We start from the raw sequence: 22,643 nt of genomic DNA, 5'->3' as shown, positions 1-22,643 counted from the left end.
GTATATATATTAGCACAAACAAAAAAAAATATAAGTTTAAGTATTTTGCATAATTACATGACATGATCTGATAAAAAAAAATTATATCAAACATAATTTTATTTTAAAGTATAATTTTTCATAATTGATAAAATAATTTAATAGTTTTGATATTTTTTATTTATTTTTATAAATTTAAACTGACAAATTTAAATAAAAAATAAGTATTTTATTTTTTTGTAATCGACCAACTTTTGATTCACTAATGATGGGTGTTGGAGCTGTACTTAAACATGGTATTTCTGTCATGATTCTTACTGGTTTCGCTGGATTAGTAGCTGGTGCATGCAGTATGGCTATAGGGGAGTTTGTTTCTGTGTATTCTCAGCTTGATTTTGAGGTAGCTCAGACGAAAAGAGACAATGTGATGTGTAACAGAGAGGAGAATGATACAGAATCTGGGAATGAACAACCACCAAATCCTTTCCAGGCTCCATTGGCGTCGGCAGGGGCGGATCTAGGAAGAGTTACGGGGAACACCTGTCCCCCCTAAAAAATTTTTTTACATTTTTTCACCATTCTAAATTTTGTAAAATTATAAAAGTGCCCCCCCCCCCCCCAAAATTCAGAATCATATAGGTGTTTTTGGAAAATTTGGTTCGTGCCCCCTAACATTTGTGTGCTAGATCCGCCCCTGGGCGTCGGCTGTTGCATTTTCATTAGGGGCTTTAGTTCCATTACTGGCAGCTGCCTTTATATCTGAACATAAGGTGAGGCTTGTTGTGGTAATTGCTGCAGTGACCTTTGCATTGGTTGTGTTTGGAACAGTTGGAGCAGTGTTAGGAAAGACCCCGGCTGGAAAATCTTGCGCCAGGCTGCTGATTGGTGGCTGGATAGCGATGGCTGTTACATTTGGATTGACTAAGTTGATTGCGTCTAATGGATTATAAAATATTAGCTAGTAGTGTTAGATTAATTTTACATCTAATTTATCTGAAGCCTAAAGAACCAAAAAACACTGTTGATAAATGGCCATGCATTGGATTTAGATCATGATTCACGAAGAGATTTTACATGATCTTTCATCTCCTCTTTATGGTTGCAAAATTCAGTTCTTGGCTTAAAGCCAGTGAAATAAGTCTGAAATTCTGGGACAAACTCCTGTATACACATATGATAAGATAATACACATGTAAATTTGTCTTTGTTCTTTTTAAAGAAGAGAAAAGTAAACTGGAAACAGGAAAAAAAACTCGAAAAAGAATCAGATAGCATTACTGACCATTTCAAAGACCACAATCTTGGTAGGTCTGATTTGAGTGGATGGTGAAAAGATGGCCAACACAAAACATAAATTTTATCCTTGCCTTAAGTGTGCATTCCACACTCCTTTCCATTGTTTAGTGGTACACTGTCGCATTGCCATATAACTTCATACATTTTTATGCAATCAAGATTCTCATTTCCATGTATATTAGGTAAAAAGTATATATCTTAAGCATGCATAAACAGTACATATGAAGCTCATGTATTTGTATACCGATTTACTCTGACATTTATGTTGAATAATATAGGATCATGTCGAGGCCTTCCTTGGACATGGTATTAGAGATCAGTTTTAGGAGAGGTCTCGGGTTCAAGTCCTCTAACCCCCGGCATTCTGGTTCTCTATGTTCAATCTTATGATGATAATTTTGCTTTCGGCAATAAGTCCCTTAGGGCTCTTGATATTCGATTTCTGCTATAGCCTCATACGCTTTCACAAACAAGCTCATTTTCTTTTTATCCTCATTTTTTCTGGATAAAAGCTATTATACCTTCATGGATTTTGTTAATGGTTTTAATGATTCTATTAAAAGGGATGTTCTTTATGAAAAAAACAAGGGTAAGCGTCTAATCAGATGAACTCAGAGTACTCACAAAGGTCAAAATGGCTCCAAGCAACTGATTGGGACCGAGTGACGATTTCTTTTTAGCTACCTCACTGATGATGGGTACTGGGTTTTTGAGAAAGGAAGTGAAGAAAATCAAAGAAAATTGAGAAATGATAAAGCCTGCAGACTCGAAAGGTAGTAGCAGACACTTTTAGTTTGCTGAAAGATAGTATAAGCAAAAAATAAATACTTGATATAAAGTTTGATCAAGTCAAGATAGACATATAATGAGGGAAGGGGAAATGAGAATCATTGAAATTCAGTGTTGAATCTGTAGTATGATGTCTTCTCCAGTGTTTTTTGTGGACAGACCGCTATAAATTGTTGAAATAGAGCTTAATTTCGGTTGTTAATGTATTAGCACAGTGAGCTGTGTTTTTATGTCCTACGCTTCATCTTTTCAGAACTAAAACATATATAGGCTATAGCAGACCATGAAGCTGTTCTTATCAGTCAGAAGCATGTCTTCAATATACAAGATCCTCTTATCGGCTTTTTATTAATGTCTTGGTTTTCATATAATGACTTCAATGATTAGTTTGAGATTTTATTGAGTACCTAAAGGCCTATGTGATATGTTAATGATGGATTCTGACACTAGTTGTGCCTAATTTGGTTATTAATAGATTGTTAACTGCATATTTACTTTGTACTAATATTTCATTGGGTTGGAAGACAAACAACCTTACCAGAAAACTTTCAGACATGTATGGAACTCCTTTTATTAATTAAGTTGACAGAGCCGATTCCAATATGATATATCCTTTTATTAACAGAAGATACGAAGGAAACAGAATTACAGCGATAAGAACATACGAAAGAAACTTAATAACTGATCTTGTTCATGTGTGGCAAGGTCTGGCATCTGATCAAAAGAGAAGTTCATCAGTGATCTTGTTTACAGTCCATTAGAGCCAATTAACTTGGTTAAGCCAAAGGTAATGCCCATTGCTACCCAGCCTCCAATGAGCACCCTTACGCAGGACTTCAGGATGGGAGTCCTTCCCATTACAGCTCCAGCTCCTCCAAAGAGAACCAAAGCTAAGGTTACTGCAACAATCACCACAACAAGCCTGACTTTATAGTCTTCAATAAACGAAGCAGCAAGTAATGGCACTAAGGCTCCTAAGGTGAAGGCAAGAGCCGATGCAAAAGCAGCCTGGAAGGGATTTGGTAGCTTTTCTTTCTCATTACTCTGTTCATTTTCCAAGTCCTTCCTCTCTCTTTTCATCTGAGCCACCTCTATGTCAAGCTGAGAGTATACAGAGACAAACTCCCCGATTGCCATACTGCATGCACCGGCAACTAAGCCAGCAAAACCAGTAAGGATCATAGCTGCAACATCATTTTTAACAGCTCCAACTCCCATCATTAGGGAAGCAACAGAAACCAATCCATCATTGGCTCCTAAGACAGCAGCTCGTAACCATTGTGCTCTTTGAGAGTAATCAAAGTCTTCCTTATCAGGTATTTGGCATTCATATTTCTCACTGTCATTCTTCAGAATAGTAATTTGGATATCATTTTGGGCAGCCATTAGGACTAAAAACAAGGATCAAATAAGTATTGAGAGGAGAGGAAAAAGATGAGAAAATAGATTGCTTATGGAATAGATGGCTCTGTGGCTGAGTATATATAGATATTAACAAGACACAAGAGTATGATATTATGATGATTAGGATTTGAGTGTTTTTATAATATAAGAGATAGTGTGTCGAGCACAAGCTCCTTGTCGTGTGTCGTGATCCAGGTAATGCAGTAACCCAACTTCACATTTTTATTAGTCTTCACAACCCTACTTATTGGCTTAACATCGATGAATACTTTATTATGCTAATAACCTATCTCGGCATGCTCAGTTACTTCAAGTTCCATAAAATTCTGTTATAAGTACTTAGAACGTAGATGGTATCGTGAATTTTGTATCTTTTGAAAGAAATACAACTAATTTGATAGCATGCATTGAAATTTCAGAATGAATATTAAGGTTAACGAGTCTTGGGAAGTATTAAAATGTACACAGCAGACATGACAAAATGATTTATGTTAGCACATCAAAGTAAATTTAAGGCAGAGGAATGGTTCTGAACAGGTAAAATTTCCCTAATCATGTGTTCATTTAAAGACAGAGACAATGGTGAAATAGTTAGCCTGTTTTTCTGTCCATTTGACTACTTCTGTGGAGAATATGGAATGCTGTGTAGGAGAGCAGATAAGTGACAAACTTTTCAATGTACATTCTTACAACCATAGAAGGGTGGATTCCACAAAAGCGGATACATTTATATAATTAGAGGGAGTGTGGAATACACGAAGATATCACACGCCCTTCAGTATTCAAATGGAAATAAAGGAACATTTGTTGTCTCTAGATTGATAAAATTACATCTAAATGAAAGTATATCTCCTTTCTCTCAGGTTGGTCAGGATGGATTTAAATGAATGCACATGTAATTATCTGTAGTAAACTCGGAAAAGAAGTGTTCTATAGATCCTCATGGTCACCGAGCTAGGCTCCTTGGTCATCTACCATCTTGATATCAAGCTACTATATATGCAGAATGAGGTTAACAGAGCTTCTAAGTCTTGAAATTAATGGATATAACCAAATAACGGTACATTGCATGAGCAGTAAACCAGCGATTTAATTTCCAGCTAAATAGAAAAATGACATCTTTGTTGAAGTAATATAATTATAGTGCACCTATTCAATAAATGTTGTGTAGCTCTGCAGATGCTTGAATATTGTCATACGCACACAAATGACATCTAGCTTCGCCTTGATTTACGCTAAACAGACAGACAAGGGAATATAATAAGACCTGTAACAGGACAGACATGCAAGTTTGGAACAATCAGAGTTAAGATACACTTGGAAGTTCTTATATACTGATATTAGCTTTTCAATCTGATACAGTCTATTCTTGCAGACTTGCAGTGAAGCTATTTAAGTTGCAAAAAAGTTGTTCAAGGGAAATACACTTTATTTGACTTTGTTACAGTATAATCAAAGAAGAGATAGTCGATAGTGTTATGTGTATGAATGATAACACTTGTTGATTATGAAAATTGGTCTTCATGTTGTGCCTTTGCAAATTTTTGAAGTTTGAGATTTCTCTTCCCCTCCAAATACGAAGAACATTTAGTATAAATTTTGGATTCGGATATTATCGGATACGAATATGCCTATATCCGTATCCGTATCCGGAATTGTCGGGTTCCGATGCGAATAATATCCGCTTTTTCTCGGATACGGATAATATCCGCTTTATCTCGGATACGAATGCGGACTTTTCGGACGGATATCGGATTTTTCGGACTTTTTTGACAGCCCTAGTCACAGACCATCAGTTACATAACGTCTGAAACTAAACCGGAAGTCACTGATACCAGAGATGATAACTACAAGCAAATGGAAGATTTAAAAGACACAAAAGCATAGAAAACTATCTGATTAAATAGGGAAACTGAATTCTGTAATCAGAAACTATAACAGCATGTTCACAACAGAATACAAGAACAAAGGCTATATTACAAGATCAACCTCCACAACAAGTTTATACATATAAGTCAGATCATCTTCCAGCTCAGTCCAATTGCATGCAAGTTATCTTTCGAGTCTGCAGGCCTTTTCATTTCATTTCTCAGTTTCTCTTAATTTTCTTCGTTTCCCTTCTTAAAAATCCAATTCCCATCATTAGTGAAGTAGCGGAAACCAAACAATCATTCGGTCCCAGAGCAGCTGCTTGGATCCATTTCGACCTTTGTGAGTACTCAGACTCCATCTCCTTCGGTACTTGGGATTCTTTCCTGCAACTAAAATCCCTTTTAATAGAATCAGTCATACTGTTAACAGACGCCATGAAGTTACACCAGATATTCCCCGAAAGAAATGAGAATAAAATGAAAATGAGCTCGTCTGTGAAAGCCTTAAACGGTGTTGAAGTGCATATATAGAGCATACAAGCATTATGAGATAGTAAGCATTGTTAAAGTCATTCAAAATGCTAAGATAGTGTGGAGGGCACAAGCCATTATGGATTAAATTATTCGAATATGAGATAATACCAAATCCAACCAGCAAAAATGTCAAGGAACCAGTTACTCTAAAACCTCAAGGTGTTAGAGAATGACCCAGCTATTCCCCCTCACTCGAGAGCCCATTTATGGGTCGAAGAGTGGATCACGCGCTCATCTTTGAAGCATTAATTTGCCATTCGTGCCACGATAAATTGTGAGGGCTCTGATACCATGTCAAGGAACCGGTTACTCTAAAACCTCGTGTTAGAGAATGGTCCGGCCCTTTCCAGGATCTTATATTCTAACAAAAAGGCCATTTAAAAGTGGACTTGGTTCTTTGAATTCCTAATTTACAGTAAAATGAGATTCTCCATTGCAGAAGAAAGATCTAAAGGTAAGATTATAGCAGTTTTATATAGCAGTGGGACATTATGCAACTAAACAATGAAGAGGAGTGTGGAATACACACTTGTTAGCACAACACAACCTTTTGTTTTATGTTAAAAATCTTTTCAGCTTTCCACTGAAATCAATTATGATATATTAAATGCCTCCATAAGAGCAAGTCCAACAATGTCCTAGATTGTGCCTTAAAAATATTATAAAAAATAGTGTCCTAGTGATTTAGGACATCTTTTTGATACATAAACTCCAACAATATGCCCTATAATTGTGCCTTATTACTAAACTAATAATTTATTTGAATTAGTTTTGGAGGGAAGTGAAAAAGCAAGAGGAGAGAGATTCATTGATATAGTGGGAAGTTAATATTTTATTGTGAAAATTGGTTTAGGACATGCTTAGTAGTGCCTCAAAAATGAGACACTTATTGGATGTCCTACTGGTTTAGGGCACCACTAAAACATTGTTGGAGCACACAATTAGTCCAAACGCTTTAAATTTTAACTTAAAACACCAATTTAGGACATTGTTGGACTTGCTCTAACTAAACAGTGAGCAGGATAGTTAGAATATAAAGATCCACGTAAAAGGACTTTTCCTAGATAAGTTCTCGCCTGTCGTAAACAGGAAAAGTACAGCATATTAGTCACGACACTTTATAATTATATACAACCATAAGTGGAATTTGGTTTTCAAGTTCTAACTCTCAACAAAATTTTAATACAGAGTGGTGTCTTAGATACTCGCTTTAGTCGTATAAAAGGTTGATCATTCATCCAACATTTTAAGTATCAATAGTACTTCATACTTCAGGAAATTTGTTACTCAAACCATTAAGACTTTGGTGGTATTCATTGTTTGTACCTTTTTTTTCATATTTCTGCATTTGGTATGCAAACAACATTTCTTGACAATGGTTAGAGTAAAATGTAATGCATCATCAATTCAGAATGATTGAATAAAAAGGTAAGAGAATAGGAAATATGATTACTTTAATATTATCTTCGAAAATTAATTTAACAATTATATTTTGCGATGCATGAAACGCAATTAGCTAGAACCTATCTTGTGAACGAAGAAACTTGAAAGATCGGGAAGCTGACTTATTAATTACTAGCTTATAACCCGTGTCATGGGTAATGTATAATATTTATAATTTTATCGTTTATATTTTAAATTCAACTGAAATACAAACTGATTATGCTGATTAAATATTTAAATATATTGATTCAATTGATAATAAAAATGTTTCTTATATATTAAGCAGACCCGTAAAATAATACCGTCCGGACGATAAAATTGTGTCACTGTGTGTGAACTATGAAGTGGGCTATACAAAATTAAATAGATATGGGCCTGACCTAGGTTATTTAGTGGCTGAACAGTGAATGATTTTAGTTGGGCCGATTATAATACAGTTACTATTGAAACTCGGGGATATACTATTGAAACTCGGGGATATGTTCGTAGCTGCCGTAAAAAATTTGCAGATTGTGATATACTGTAATAGTTTTAATGTGAAGTTTAATAATAAATTTGTGACAATCTTTTTTAAAATAGAAAATAATTTTTTTTTTAAATATGAAAACCTGATCGATTTTTAAATCAGAATTTCCAGTCCAGAAAACTTAATTTTAAATTTATCCAAATAAATATTTACTTGCTTTTAACAAAAAAATTGACAGCAGTCGCAAAAACAAATAGGCCTCCTGACCATATTTGTTCAACAAAATCATGTCTGATGTACAAGTGCAGAGAACAAAATCTCCACCTTTCTGATATGTTTACTTATTTTTGTGTTGAGTGGCCCAAAATAAATAAAGCTTACGTACTTTGACATTCTTGCTCACTAAAAAATATTATTTAAAAATAAATATGATATATATCGAAAACATACGTAACAAATCTCGGAACTTTGATATATTTTGACTATGTTAGTGTTTGATGATTTTATGTTTGCAGATCTAGGAACGAATTATCTTTAATATTACAAAAAGAACTTGTATGTTACGTTATAATAGTATTCTAAAATTCGACGATTAATCGAATTTATTCACAGATCAATTGTTGTTCGGACGGTCTCCGTCTCGATTAAATGTTAATCGGGATAAAAATTGTTTTTTCTGTAAAATCGGTAAAAAAATTGGATTAATTGGTCTAAAATTAGTATAATCGTTCGAAAATCGGCCAAAAGTGGGTCAATTATCAAAAATTTCTAAAAAAAATTTGGAAATTTTATAAAAAGGATGTAGATTTTTGGGTGAAAACATAAAAAACATATATTGTTTTGTTAATGATATATTAATTTACTTTATACTGAATTTGTTGATGATATTTGTTATTATATATAAAAAAATATTTTTGTCATATTTAAATTTATCCTATTTTAATTTTATAAAATATATAATATAATAATTATATATAAATTTAGAAATATTATTTAACTAATTCCGATTAATGATCCGAATAATCTCTGGACGGTGTCTTTATTCCCATAATCTCTGGACGGTGTCTTTACTGGAATAAGTCTGATTCCCGCTTTTTACAATACTATATTATATTACATGTTCTAATCAATATTCACATTATTAAAGGCCCACAAATTGTCTAAGAACATATTTTAAGAGGTTTGTAATGATTTTTTAAGTTTGAAAAAGTAAATTATCATTCGTAGGAGGTTGACTAAAATTGTAGATAAGGTATGGGTACAGTTGAATATGATTTTTTCAAATGATTGATTATATTTTTTTTATTTTTATATAATAACTCATTTTTTAGATAAGAATTTTTTTTTGATTGGAGATGCTTTAAGCTCGGTTGTTAAGTGAATCCATCACATTACATCAAGCAATACAAATTTACTAAACTACTAAATTTTATTGACCCTTTTTAAAAGCTTATCATTTGCATGTCCAGCTGTCACGTAAATTATTTCTACTATATGCGTTAAGATTTCTATATCTGTCTGTATGATGAGCATTAAATAGGACCATAATATATTATAAATGCACAATTTTAATTTTTTTTTAATATTAGAAACAATAAATTTGAGATAAGGACCTTGACAAGTTGAGAAGAAACTTTCGGAGATAGATTGGAACTGGAACAGCTATAAATGAGCAGAATTCATATGTAGCCATAAATGCTAAAATCTGTATTCCACCATTTTTCAATCAAAAATAGGACATGAACTAGCTGCATATACAGATGATGGGTATGCTATTTCTATATTACAATAATCTACAAATATAATAAATAACTAAATTATTTATTTATATAACTTAGTTGGAAGATAGATAAAAAATAGCAACATCATTTTAAAACGTATACATCTTTCGAGTAAGATTATCTCCGGGGAGTACATCTCGCGAGTAAGTGCCTGTTTGGGGGAGTTGGCTTCTATTTTTTGGCTTCTAGTTTTCTTGACCCGTTTGTGTAAAAAATAAAAATACTTACAAAAACTGGAAAATTCTAATTTTTGTTTCAAAATTTCTACATATCTACTTCTTTCTCAAACAGTTTAATCACTTATAAATTTTAACTTACTTCCCATTTCTAAATTTTTTCTAAATTTACCCTGACCGCCTCTGATATCATCTCCTAGAAGTAAAGTCGGCATACATCTTATCCTCGGCATGGTTTAGGATATTATATATAAGTATTGATTTTATATATTCTTATCTTAACAAAAATTTTAAAAAAATATAAGTATGTGCTTAATATTTATCTCTATACTGACTACTATACCAAGGAGGTCCTAGCTAGATAACAAACCACATGCAACTCATTGTGTTGCCACATTGACATCCACCCTCTCTTAAATGCTGCCACCTTTATATATGAGTTGTGCAACATTTATCCCTCTCTGCATACTTCACCTATCCTCCCAATACTTCCAACTCCATTTCTCACACCCAAAACAAGGCCCTTCTTTTCTCTTCTGAGTTCAATTCAATTCTTTTTATGAAACCATGTATAACTGTGGTAAGTTAAATTATTACCATATTATTATGCTGGCTCTGAGTATTGTTTTCAGCTGCTTTTTTGGGTTTTCACAAGGCCAGCTTATGTTTGGTTTCTACTCTAATTCTTGCCCAAATGCTGAATCAATTGTCTCCCAAGTTGTGAGTGAGAAAGTCAGGGAAAATCCAGCTAATGCTCCTGTTTTGCTCAGGCTTCACTTCCATGATTGTTATGTTCAGGTAATCAGGTTCTTTGAGGACTCTCCAATTTTTTGAATCTACCCTTTTGTTCATATGACATGATTCTGTTGTTAACTTGTCTTGATTTTTAAGTGGAATTGATTCGAGCTGTGTTTTCGATGAGTTTTTGAGGTGACACCTATGAATTGAGGGCATGGTGTGTGTTTGTTTGGTGATTCATGACAATTGAATGAATTTTTGTGCATGAATTTTTGATGATTAGGGGTGTGATGCATCAATACTAATTGACAATGGCCCGAACGCGGAGAGATCAGCGTTCGGGCACCAGGGAGTTAGGGGATTTGATGTGATTGACCAGGCCAAGGCACAATTGGAAGAGGCCTGCCCTGGTGTGGTTTCTTGTGCTGACATTGTGGCCATGGCTGCAAGAGATGCTGTTGCTTTGGTAATTCTTTTTTTGTCGGTTCGTTTAAGAAATTTGTAGCGAATAATTGATGTATTTATCTTATGTGTTGATACTTATTAATTTTTGTTTGTGTCTAAAATTAGGTGAATGGTCCGAGATATCAAGTGCAGACCGGTAGAAGAGATGGAACGGTTTCGGATAAATCTCTAGCGGATGATATGCCGGATGTTAATGATTCAATCCAGACTCTCAAGGCCAAATTTGTTAGCAAGGGACTCAGTGATAAAGACCTTGTGGTTCTTAGCGGTAATGCATCTCTTCTTCTCTATATGGTGTGTGTTTCGGGTGTGCAAAACTGATTCTATCAATCACTTTCGTGTCACATAATAAAGCGCTCTCTCTCTCACACACACACGGGAAAAGACATACATGCAGATAGGGTGGCCTCATAGTTGGTAGACATTTAAGGTGTATGAAGAAGCTTTAATATCATTTGCATATTAGCAATTTAGCATTGAATTGAAGGGCATGGGTCTGGGTACCGAAGGAAGAAGAGGTCAAGCTCGAGTATTGGTCTAATACTCGACTAGTTTTCTTCCTTCACAATCGAATAATATGGTTTTTAGTCATCTCTAAGTTTTGCCTTGATTTTACTCTTTCGATGGGGCAAAGACATAAAGTCTGCATACCCTCCAAGACCTTATGATCGAGTGGTACATACTGGTCCGTTTGGTCTGCTTACTTGATTGGACTCATGGCTATGAGTAATTCTACAATAGAAATAGAAGTCCCAGCTTCATAGCAGATGTTAATATTTTGAAATATTTGTTACCCAGTTGCCATTAACTTTGTTAGGCAATTCACATTGTTGATTGCTATTTTTACTGTAATAACTTTGTGATTTTGTATTTTTTTTCCAAATTTTAGCTGCACATACAATCGGCACCACAGCATGCTTCTTCATGGAAAAAAGACTCTACAGCTTTTCCCTGAATGGTGTCTCCGATCCATCAATAAACCCATCTTTGCTGCCAGAGCTACAGGCCACATGTCCACGTAACGGAGATGTCAACGTCCGCCTACCAATGGACCGCGGCAGTCCACAGACATTCGACAAGCACATTTTGCAGAACATCAGAACTGGTTTCGCAGTTATAGCATCAGACGCAAAACTATACGACGATGTCATCACAAGGAGCATCGTCGACTCATATTTCGGCCCTCTAAACCCGGTTCTCGGCCCGTCTTTCGAGACAGATTTTGTAAATTCCATGATAAAGATGGGCAGTATTGATGTCAAGACCGGTACTGAAGGGCAAATCAGGCGCGTTTGTAGAGCTTTCAATTAATGGAAACTAGCATGTCCTAAAGAAGAGAGAACAATAAGTTTAAAGAAGCTGTATAATTATATTTTGGTAGCATGTTAATAATTAGTTAACTTTTTGTGTGGTCATACTCACAGACTAGTCTAGAAAGAAAGGTAAAAAAGAACAAGAGAATCACCTCCATAGTACCGACCTTGCTATACTACAATACACATTGTATTGCATGCCTGAATTAATAAACCAGCGGCTATGGTTTCTATGCTAACATGTGATGTCTCTGATACTATATTTTTTGTGTGTTTCTATCTACACAGGCAAAATCAGACAAAAGACGCTGTATCTTTAAACGTTCGACGTCTTGCAACTGATTTCCTGACATTAGAGTCGGAAAGTTTTGTTACCAGACGTTGATAAAAGCCACGTTTGTTCAAAATATAGTTACGAGACTAAAAATCTAAGAAAAATATAGCAGTCTGATTTTAGATCAATAAAAATGACTATGTTCAAAACTATCCTGTACAAAAAATCAACTTACAGAATATCCGAGTGTTTCTGATCATAACAACATTCAGGTTGAGGCCAAATACACACAAAACCACCAGTTCACAGTTTTACTTGGACAGCTGCCATCACAAACACTTAATTTGCTTTACCATTTTGAAGTTCAATGTACAGCTCACCTCGTTTATACTGTATATCGACGAAAATTGCTTGCAGGGCCCCAACACAGCGGCCGGTACTATGTACATTTAATCTCATGTGTAGAATAATAGTATCATTTAGGAATATGGTTATATGGATTTCTCTACCTTGGGCTTGGGCAGATTGCAGCAAAAACAGGCAACTTCATCCTTTTACTGGGACCATAGAGAACACTGTTTATGTAAGCATCAATTTCTCCTCGTGGAGCTTTGTCAGTTGAGGAAGAACAAGGTAAGACAACATCAATGCCATCATCCAGGGGGGACCAGTCAGTTTTAGCAAAGGTGAAGCTGCTGCTTTCAGAAGTATTCATGGCATTCTCTAGCTTGATCGGTGAGACTGTTCGAGTTTTAGAAGAAATCACACTGACTGGTGAATCTGTTGCGGATGCAGATGAATCGCTCTGTGAGACTGTTTGAGGTGTTGAAGAGATCACAGTGAACGGAGAATCTTTTGCTGATTCAGGCGAATTGTTTTGCTGATGAATGAAGCGGCACTTGGAGCCATATGAGCAGGATCCTGAAGTATATGACTTGCAAATCTGTGCCTACAAACACCAAAAAATGTTCATTCAGCATTGCTTGATGTGTCAAAACTATTGATTAAAGAGCAAAATAGTCGATAAAAAGCAGCAATATTTTCTCTAAGAGGTGATTAGTTCATCTCTATGTATTGCCACTAGATGGTACTATCAAGGATAAAGTGATTCTCTACCTCTAACTTGCTCTTGTTAGAAAACCGGATTGGACGCAGCTCTTCTTTTCCATGTGCAAACTGTAAAATAAGAGTTATCAGGGTAAAGGGACATCAGATAGTAACCATATATTTGAAATATTAGCATAACTAAGAATCGGTATAAAAAGAATCAGGATCAAGTCCAAGACTTTCAGGTGACTAAGTTGTAAGAACTGTAACATACTTGAATTGAGCAAATTTGTTTGAGTATAAGGAGTAGTTTAAACGGCAGGATAGTAGTTAAAACTATAAAGGGAAGTAATCATCTTTAACATAGTCTTTTGAGAGCATTGATCCTAAACATAACAAATTTCACAAAATGAAAGAAACTCCATTTTTAGTCCCAAAGTTCAATAACAAATTCCAAATATAAAATGGACTTAAATAACAAGATGTGACTGTTCTTAAGGGAATAGCTGTACTTTCATTCACATCTATTGAAGTACCTATTGGACTTCAATACATTTTTTGTGCAGAGATTAGATAATAAGAAATTATTATTGTAATTATGACCATTCTCTACAATCAAGCAAGTAAATCAACAAAATACATCGTATGTGTACAAGCTGACACAAGACCAAATAAAAGAGAAAGGCACAAAAAATGAATATAAAATGAATGTAGCTACTCCATCTTAACTTTAAAAGAGCCATAAGGTCATGTGTTTACAAAACATAAGGACATGATGGTTAGAGCTATAAGCCAGAGAGCACAACTCATTTCCAGAACACTACCACTTATGATCCTTATGATCAAATGTCACGATTGTTGTAATGAATGAATTCGAGATTATATTATTAGTTGACTTGTAATTGCCTTGATCTCTTTGACCCTTAATAGATGTTTTTGTAACTAGTATCTGCTCAGGAAACAATTCAAAATTCAGACTGGTAGTATATAATAATAATATACTCTGTTCTTGGAGAATAACTTTATAGCATCATGAATATATCATCAAGCTATGCAAATTCAAACTAGATGCTTGTAACCTTAGGTAGAAGATGTAACAAGCTTACATTTTTCAACAAGATAACTAGTATACTGTTACAACTAATGATGAAACTCGAGGAAAGCAAGTTCTAGTTTATCAGAGACGTCCCAAGAAAGATATGTGAAGATTGCGGAAGAATAAATAAGATCTTGCTATATGATCTTTTATTAAGTACGTAGATATTAATAAATAATGCGGAGACACTAATTAATATGGAGATAGAATCAAATCCCGCGTGTCAGGGAAGATGATTCCTATTTGCCATAAGTAGTCTGGTATCCTGTTCTATTTAAGTAATAGCCCTAAGGACATTGAGGAAATTCTTAATAAAGTCTCGGGACAAGGGGAGTTATCTCTTGTTTATGTCTTTCTTTCAGTCTTCACTCTAACATATACTTGTTCATCGCGCCAACAACGACACTACAGGCCTAAATTTTCTAATTCATGCAGATATCATAAACAAGTCTTTCTGCTAAAAATGGAACCTTTGATCTACTTCAACCATATTTATCTTTATAAAGTCTGTAGTTCAGCTTCGAATATTATAAGCTAGCATTAAAAGAGCTCTTTGACTTTATTATGTTATACTAATTGAAATGTAATGCAACACAAGCTTCTATAAAGGCAGAATTACAATCTGTATTACCTGACATTTAGCTCCATAGCGACAACTACCAAAATCCTCCCATGTCCGACACATCTCCATCTTGTAAAAGCCTTTTCCAGCCGAAGATGATGATCCACCAGAATCTGACATCGACAAAGACCTATGCCTACCTCCACTCACTGGTCCGACCAATACTCCATCCATCACAACCACATCCTCCTCCACCTTCACTGGAGTCGTAAACACAATCGGCGACTTTGAACTTGGTGATCCAGACCGGTAGTACCTAACAATCGGAGAGTCCAGATTCTCCAAACTACTCAAAACACCACAATCCGCACGTGAATCAAACCCGGAGTTTCTCAGTGAATGATTATATAAAGTGACTGGTGAGTTGTTGATCAGCGAAACAACACCGCTCAGTGCCATGACTTTACGAAGATTATAATTGTTATCAATGTAAATCCGTTCCATTTCAAAATCCTCTCTACAGCAAAAACAAACGAAACTGAAATTATAGTAATGCTTCGATAATTCTACTAACAAGTAACAAAACTCTGCAATTAATCAACAAACTTGAACGTAATTCAAACTACTAAAGTACAAATAAAACTCTGCAACTAATTAACAAACTCAAACGTAATGCAAACTACTAACAAAACTCTGCAATCAATCAACAAACTTGAACGTAACTCCAACTACTAATAAAACTCTGCAACTAATTAGAAAACTCTAACGTAATTCAAACTACTGACAAAACTTTGCAAATAACAAAGAAACTTGAACATAAATTAGGTTTCGAGTTCGAGCCTGATTTTCAATCTCTCATATTCAGTAAAATTCAGTTTATCATTTCATAACTTCAGTCACTACTAATCCGAACATCTCTCTCTCTCTCACACACACACACAGAGACAGAGAGAGGGAGAGAGGGAGAGGGGGGAGAGAGAGAGACAGACCTAAATTTTGCTCACGATCAATTCACAACTTTATTCACCAAACATCGGAACATTTTCTTGTATAAACACAATACAATTCACACACAAACACTGAGTTTAGAATTCGTACCTAAATTTCAATCTCTCGCAATCAACTAACACAAAGCTGAATCAAACTCAAAACTTAAATCGCTTGAATTCGCAAGAAATCGAACAATTATACACGTAAATGTATGCATACGAGATGATGATACAGTCATAGATGAAATCACAGAGATACAGAGAGATAAGTTACCTCGATAATTGCTACTGCTGGTGATTATGCAGTTTCAGTGATGCATTACATACACATAGCCTGTTTGTAATTTGTATGTCTACGTGGCTCTCCCGCTAAGCTATTTGTTGTTTTAAAACTGTTCTTGGGCGAATTATACTTATCTGATAATTTTTTGGATATATTAATTCAGATAAAATTTTAAAATGAAGATTTTATATCAAAAATTACAGTTATTTTTTCTGATTTCTTGATGTTCGTTAAAAGTAATTGCTATTAAAAAATTATTAAACAATATTTTTAGTTTGTTTTTCCGGTAAAAACTACAGCAACACGATATCGTAGCAACACGATATCGAACGACGGTTGTTTGTATTTTGGTAATACCACAGTCTTAAAAAATCACGGATTATTCGTCTTATTAATGGCTACCGTAATTTTAAAAAATCACGGATTATTCATCCTATTAATCACTATGATTAATTTGAAGGTACATACTCTAAATATAGATTATCCTGTATTCTCCAAAAAAATAAAAAAAAATCCTGTAGATTAATGAATCATATGCACAATATATTATTCAATTTCTTCCAACATAAACATCAAGTATGTTACATTACAAATGTTCTCAATGCATCTAACTTCTGGATGCAACTGTTCAATGCATCTAACTTCTGGATGCAACTGTGCAAGTGAAGTTCATATCACTGATTCACTGAATATGTGCCAACTAAGAAAGGTAGAATAAGCTTAGCTTATACACAAATCACAATAACATGGTTCAATGTTCAATAACAGCCAATTTCCATATCCCAAATGGTGGGAATATGGCGCTGGAAATATCACCTTCAAGTTCCATCAATAGCATTCTTCAAATCTCCGCCAAGCAATGACATTAGACCCCCGCCATGAACTCTCCCCTCGGGGACAACAAATTCAAAATTCTTTCTCGTGCTGCAATTTCTCGAGCCGTTGTCAACATTGCTGTTCCTGATGCTTCCTTCCCCATGCTTCTCAGAATTCGACGGTCTTAGATAAGATGTCGAGGACTTCATTGATAAAGGAACCAACACTTGAGGGGGGATCAGACACTGACGTTTAGATGGCCTGTCCCTGGAATCCATGGTATATTCTGAAAGCGCACTTGCCCCGGACAATGAATATGTGTTGTTATAGCTGCTGCCACCAGTAGACTGTGTATGCACGAGCCCATGAAAGAGTCCAGGTCCAATCAAACCCTTGTGGTTTGTATCTCGATCTTGAGCCAAGCTACTGTGTGCTGCACATAATCCGCTCCTGCCCCTAGCAAACTTCTCGCATTTTCCATCTCCCCAGCTGCACCGCTTTCCCCCACCATGAGCTTTGCAGAAATTAGTGCTTCCTTGTGCACTCTTGTCACAATTTTCAAACTGACAACGCTTTCCTCCACCGTGCCTAACACAGGAATCAGTTCGTCCTCGTGCACTCTTTGTGCAGCCTGAAACAGCACACCTCTTTCCACCACCATGTGCAACACAAAAATTTGTGCCTCCGTGCACACTCTTGGGACAAATCCCACCGCCATCAAAGAGGCAGCGCTTTCCCCCACCATGTCCTTTGCACAATGGCGTGCTACCTTCAGCACCTTTAGTGCAGCCAGCAAAAATGCAACGCTTCCCACCACCGTGGGCTTTGCAGAACATTGTACTTCCTTGTGCACCTTTAGTACAACTCTGGAATTGGCAACGCCGTCCACCTCCATGCGAGATGCACAAACCGATCTGACCCTCAGCACTGCGGGTGCAACCCTCTATCTTGCACCTTTTCCCTCCACCATGTTTAATGCAAAGGCCTGACTTGCCTCGTGCTGCTTTAGCACAACCTGATGGATGCCCACACCGCTTCCCACCACCATGTGCAATACAGTAGTCTGTCCTCCCTTCCGCACTTTTAGTGCATCCAAGATGCTCACACCTCCTACCTCCTCCATGGGCTTTACAATATGCAGTACGGCTTTCAGCACCTTTATTGCACCCTGGTTTCTGGCATCTCTGTCCACCCCCATGGCCAATGCAAAGGCCAGTTGCTCCTCTAGCTCCTTTTGTACAGCCTTCAAACTTGCACTTTTTAGCATTGCTGGTCTGGTAACTTGATAATGTACCATCTGTCACAGGCTCAGAAACTGTACTCATTGAATAATCTGAGACAGCAGAAGGCTCGGAACTTAACTGATGAGGATGGCTATAAGATTTTGTTTCATGATTAGAAACTTCTTCTGGTTGCCAAAAGAGATTGATGCTATTAATACTTGGAGCAAAAAGCAGTGATGGCATATAACCACCTGATTTCTTGGCTGATGTTGAACCCTCGTCAGAAACAGGAGCCATAACTCTGTGACCAACAACTGCAACTTGGTTAGTATGAGACGCACTTTGTGAAGCGAATGGACACTTGAGTGCTGTAACTTCATCAGTCCCTCCTGATACACCAAGTTTTAAAACTGAATCACTCTCAGATGACATCTCCTGATGCAATATATTCTTCGATGCATTACTATTACTCAAGCCAATTGGGCGCCAATCATTATGACTCGTGGGAGGTGCAGGGCCCAAACCAAGGACTAATCTGCACCCATCATCAGATGCACCTGAAGAGATAATATGGTCCCCAAAGCCAGCTCTAGCTCTTCTAAGGCCCGTGTCTTTCTTTTCTCCATAGCCAAAGAAATCCAGGCTTAACGTAGTATCGGCTGAGCTTTTAATTTTTATCAGCTCATGGTTGCAAGAGAACAATTTCGTATTCGGGTTGATATCCATTTTTTGGGTACTAGGTACTAAAATGCTATCTAGAAAATCACAGTTACTGAACTAGTAAGATGTATAAATCAAAATGAACAAAGCTTTCAAATACCTCAATAAGCTACCTCCACTCACAAATCCTGATGTATCTGACCTATCCATTACACAATGTGTCACAAGGAGCACAAGATCCTGGACTAGGAGCACTCAGATCTAAATTGTAAATTATATTACTTGTGTAGAAGGGTACTGATATGCTGAGTCTAAAAGCATGTTCAACTTGAGCTGAAAACTCCTAAAGCTTCACTCGCCTGAAAGAAATCAAGCATACATGAATTAGTACAATTACAAAAGAATTTAACCAAAAAACAGAGAATAACTATTCTCGAAAATCAAAAATGCATGACTAACAAGAGTTGAATGCATCAAGCAAAACACTGCTGCTTTGTGAAAGAAAAAAGTTCGAAAATGGTAACAACAATGGCATAATCTGTTAGTAACTGAAAAATTGTTCATATTCAAGAGTGATTTCTTTGAGGGGGAAAATGACAACTGGATGTATAAGACATGATATAAGAATAATAGAACACATTCAAAAAAATGAATTACTTTCACATGTTCATCCTTCCTGACCAAAGTTTACAGCATACCAAGTTATCTAGCTCGTATAGTCTTCATTACTTACTTCCGAAAGAACATTCAACATCACCTTCTAGTTCATTTAAGGGGCACTATTTAATCCCACACTCTTCATAGGATTATGATCCTCCCGCATGACAAACCATAAAGTTATAATAATTAGTCCATTGGATGACATAGAGAATAAAACTTAAGGCTTGTTTAGTCCATTGTGCTCTCAATTTAAAGCAGATTGGTCTTTTTATATAATCTTAATTCTTGAAACAACCATAGCCAAGGAGTGTAGGTTTCACAATAATTATACGTGGACATCTACGTCTAGAAATAAAGCGGACAACCTTTAAACAGAAGTCAGAATAAAAGAAAAGTCCAAATATCTGAGCTTCAAACAACACCACCACAGAGAATAACTACAGCCCATAGTATATGTGTTTCACTTGTATGTGTAGAGATCATGCATATGTGTAAGAGCTGGATGTAGCAGTTAATACTAGGTAAAGATAATAAACAGGAAAAGTGAAACATCAAGAAACTAAAATTTAGTGCTTGAAAATTTGTTATCCAATAAAGCCAGAAGTACATGAAAAACAAATTTGCTAATGTATATTATACACTTATACAAGAGAAACCTGCCTAACCATAATTTCAAAGTATTTAAAATGAAGAACCTTTGGTCCCCATGAAGTAAGCAGTGTTGGACTGTTGGTAGAAATGCAAACAAAAGGAAGTGATGACCCAAAGACGCATTGAAGCACACATATATGACTAAGTTCTCAAATAATTAAATTAAAGCTTGTGTTTCCAAGACACATGATGTTTTGCATATGCTTGTTGCTTGTTTTCTGCACTATAGCCTAGGTCAAAATAAAAACTAAGTAGTAGTATATCTAAAGAATTCATCGAAATTGTAAACCTTCTTTTAAAACCCCAAATTTTAGTTGATTCGTTCTTGGAAACATCATTTTTTAAGCAAATACAAGACACTGGATGAAGAAAGACATAGAATCAAAGAATCTAACACCAGAACATGACATACATCAACAAAGAACACAAATCTATAAAAGACACAGAACCAAAAAATCCCATTTTTCAAGAAAGGAAAACAAAATCCTATCTATTTCAAATCAACTGAAACAGAAACTCATATATACAAACAACAAGAAACTAACATAACTACTAAACAATCATAAGAATTAAATCTTGAACAAAAAACAGTATTTCACAACACAAAACACAAGTCACCTAATAATTTGACCATAATCAAGATAACTAACTAAATATCAAAATTAATTCACAGAACTAAATAAGTTTTAAACTTGACTAGTGTTATCAAGACTTGTCAAATACTGACCATGTAAAATCACCAGATATTTGACCATAATCAACAACATTAACTACAAATTAAAACATGGGCCACCTCAAAACTAAAAAAGATCAAAACTTGATTAGTGTTATCAAGATTTAACACACACCCACCAAGTAAAATCCATCAAAACACCAGACTATGATCAAAGTAAGCAACTTTAATACTCAAACAGCAAGAAACAAGCTAGAATATGCATATGAACAGAATTATAGTATATAAAAACATATAAAATATATAAAGATTGGAGCAGAAAAGGGTACCATCAGTTAACTTGAGAAGAAATTACGGGTAAGTTAGCAGATCCATAGAGAGAAGATAGAGAGAGAAGAGCGAGAATCCGGAGACAACGTATATGAGCAATTTTTATTTATTTAACTTTCTAGTTTGTTTAGTTGGCTACGTTAATATGATAGTGACAAGTTGAACTATAGACAAAACTCAAAGGTCACCTAGTTAAGATTAATGTTTAAGCTTTTTAGTGACTTTTATTAAACCTTAAATTAGAAATCTATTACAAAGGGTGACTGGGTCTATGTATTTTTCGATTCTCGTTAATTATTAAATTTATCAAAAAAATAATAAAAATAATATTATTATTTGTTGTTTATATAATCTCTTCGTTTCAATTACTTTTGAAATATTCTTTTTCAAAATGTTTTATTCAACTTTTTATATTTCAATACTTTATGAAATATAGTTAAATTTTATAATATAAGAATTAAGTAATTCATTATTGTTTTACTATATTTATTTTATATATTAAAAAATTTATCAATTCATTATTACTCTCTTACATTTTTTTAATCTCCATGCTTGAATGAGAAGGTGGGGTTATGAGTTTATATTTTACTTTATTTAAATAGGCCATCCGAAACTTCAATATGATCAGTGTAAATTCACGGTAATATTTACTCTAATATGATAAGTGATATTATTAGTGATATTTAAATGTTTGAAATGTAGCACTTAAATGTTTGGACGAAATGCCATAGACACTAGCTGACCAACTGTTAAATGGACCTTCACATACTTTTTGGGGACAATGACATTTAGGTAATATGACTAAATTGCCCTCGTTTCGATATTATTACTAGGGGTAATCTAAGGGTGTTTTCGGTTTTGAGGATATTAAATTGGTATATGTCATTTTCTGGTGATGAGAAAAATGGGACAGCAGAGATGAGTGGCGGAGATAGAGTTGTCGTGGAGTCCCCGAGTCACCTGCTTTCCAAAAGTGTGATGTTTGCTAGCTTTTCTGGCTGGCTTGGCGCCGAGCCAAGTTCATAAGATTATTTTATATTATGTATTTTTTATAGTTTTAAATTTTTGTAAGATTATAAAATTTATAAATTAACCAATTATTGATGATAAAATATACCAGGGGA

At 35.2% G+C, this 22,643-nt stretch overlaps 5 protein-coding genes across 5 annotated transcripts; 2 read left to right on the top strand and 3 right to left on the bottom strand.

Moving 5' to 3' along the window:
- The first annotated feature begins 244 nt into the window (after window positions 1-244).
- On the top strand, window positions 245-929 carry LOC108202308 (vacuolar iron transporter homolog 4). The gene is made up of 2 exons (XM_017370696.1): window positions 245-478; window positions 666-929. Exons 1-2 carry the CDS (start codon window positions 245-247, stop codon window positions 927-929), a joined length of 498 nt encoding a protein of 165 aa, XP_017226185.1.
- A 1,730-nt stretch (window positions 930-2,659) lies between these two features.
- Window positions 2,660-3,538, bottom strand: LOC108202075 (vacuolar iron transporter homolog 4). The gene has a single exon (XM_017370451.2). It carries the CDS (start codon window positions 3,448-3,450, stop codon window positions 2,812-2,814), a length of 639 nt encoding a protein of 212 aa, XP_017225940.1. The 5' UTR covers window positions 3,451-3,538; the 3' UTR covers window positions 2,660-2,811.
- Window positions 3,539-10,180: 6,642 nt separating this feature from the next.
- LOC108200959 (peroxidase 43) lies at window positions 10,181-12,357 on the top strand. Its single transcript, XM_017369239.2, has 4 exons — window positions 10,181-10,537; window positions 10,761-10,943; window positions 11,048-11,210; window positions 11,832-12,357. The coding sequence occupies exons 1-4, from the start codon at window positions 10,307-10,309 to the stop codon at window positions 12,251-12,253; spliced, it is 999 nt and encodes a 332-aa protein (XP_017224728.1). The 5' UTR covers window positions 10,181-10,306; the 3' UTR covers window positions 12,254-12,357.
- A 327-nt stretch (window positions 12,358-12,684) lies between these two features.
- Window positions 12,685-16,593, bottom strand: LOC108202168 (uncharacterized). Its single transcript, XM_017370554.2, has 4 exons — window positions 16,498-16,593; window positions 15,304-15,751; window positions 13,646-13,705; window positions 12,685-13,478 (listed from the first exon to the last, which is right to left on the bottom strand). Exons 2-4 carry the CDS (start codon window positions 15,736-15,738, stop codon window positions 13,035-13,037), a joined length of 939 nt encoding a protein of 312 aa, XP_017226043.1. The 5' UTR covers window positions 15,739-15,751; window positions 16,498-16,593; the 3' UTR covers window positions 12,685-13,034.
- A 416-nt stretch (window positions 16,594-17,009) lies between these two features.
- On the bottom strand, window positions 17,010-21,674 carry LOC108202755 (uncharacterized). Its single transcript, XM_017371287.2, has 2 exons — window positions 21,519-21,674; window positions 17,010-19,564 (listed from the first exon to the last, which is right to left on the bottom strand). The coding sequence occupies exon 2, from the start codon at window positions 19,269-19,271 to the stop codon at window positions 17,325-17,327; it is 1,947 nt and encodes a 648-aa protein (XP_017226776.1). The 5' UTR covers window positions 19,272-19,564; window positions 21,519-21,674; the 3' UTR covers window positions 17,010-17,324.
- Window positions 21,675-22,643: the final 969 nt, after the last annotated feature.

This window comes from Daucus carota, chromosome 9 (genome assembly GCF_001625215.2).
Source record: "Daucus carota subsp. sativus chromosome 9, DH1 v3.0, whole genome shotgun sequence".
Classification (NCBI taxonomy): Eukaryota; Viridiplantae; Streptophyta; class Magnoliopsida; order Apiales; family Apiaceae; genus Daucus; species Daucus carota.
The sequence above is the reverse complement of the archived record's forward strand: the minus strand, read 5'-3'. Positions and strand labels throughout refer to the sequence as shown.

What these genes read in the sequence shown, in the direction of transcription:
- LOC108202755 (XM_017371287.2), bottom strand. Translation starts at nt 19,271, where the DNA reads ATGGATATCAACCCGAATACGAAATTGTTCTCTTGCAACCATGAGCTG.
- LOC108200959 (XM_017369239.2), top strand. Translation starts at nt 10,307, where the DNA reads ATGTATAACTGTGGTAAGTTAAATTATTACCATATTATTATGCTGGCT. An exon ending in CAAGAGATGCTGTTGCTTTG is followed by an intron (nt 10,944 to 11,047) that starts GTAATTCTTTTT and finishes GTCTAAAATTAG; the next exon opens with GTGAATGGTCCGAGATATCA. An exon ending in AGACCTTGTGGTTCTTAGCG is followed by an intron (nt 11,211 to 11,831) that starts GTAATGCATCTC and finishes TCCAAATTTTAG; the next exon opens with CTGCACATACAATCGGCACC.
- LOC108202308 (XM_017370696.1), top strand. Translation starts at nt 245, where the DNA reads ATGATGGGTGTTGGAGCTGTACTTAAACATGGTATTTCTGTCATGATT. An exon ending in ATCCTTTCCAGGCTCCATTG is followed by an intron (nt 479 to 665) that starts GCGTCGGCAGGG and finishes TTTGTGTGCTAG; the next exon opens with ATCCGCCCCTGGGCGTCGGC.
- LOC108202168 (XM_017370554.2), bottom strand. Translation starts at nt 15,738, where the DNA reads ATGGAACGGATTTACATTGATAACAATTATAATCTTCGTAAAGTCATG. An exon ending in GCTATGGAGCTAAATGTCAG is followed by an intron (nt 13,706 to 15,303) that starts GTAATACAGATT and finishes CTTATTTTACAG; the next exon opens with TTTGCACATGGAAAAGAAGA. An exon ending in CTAACAAGAGCAAGTTAGAG is followed by an intron (nt 13,479 to 13,645) that starts GTAGAGAATCAC and finishes TGGTGTTTGTAG; the next exon opens with GCACAGATTTGCAAGTCATA.
- LOC108202075 (XM_017370451.2), bottom strand. Translation starts at nt 3,450, where the DNA reads ATGGCTGCCCAAAATGATATCCAAATTACTATTCTGAAGAATGACAGT.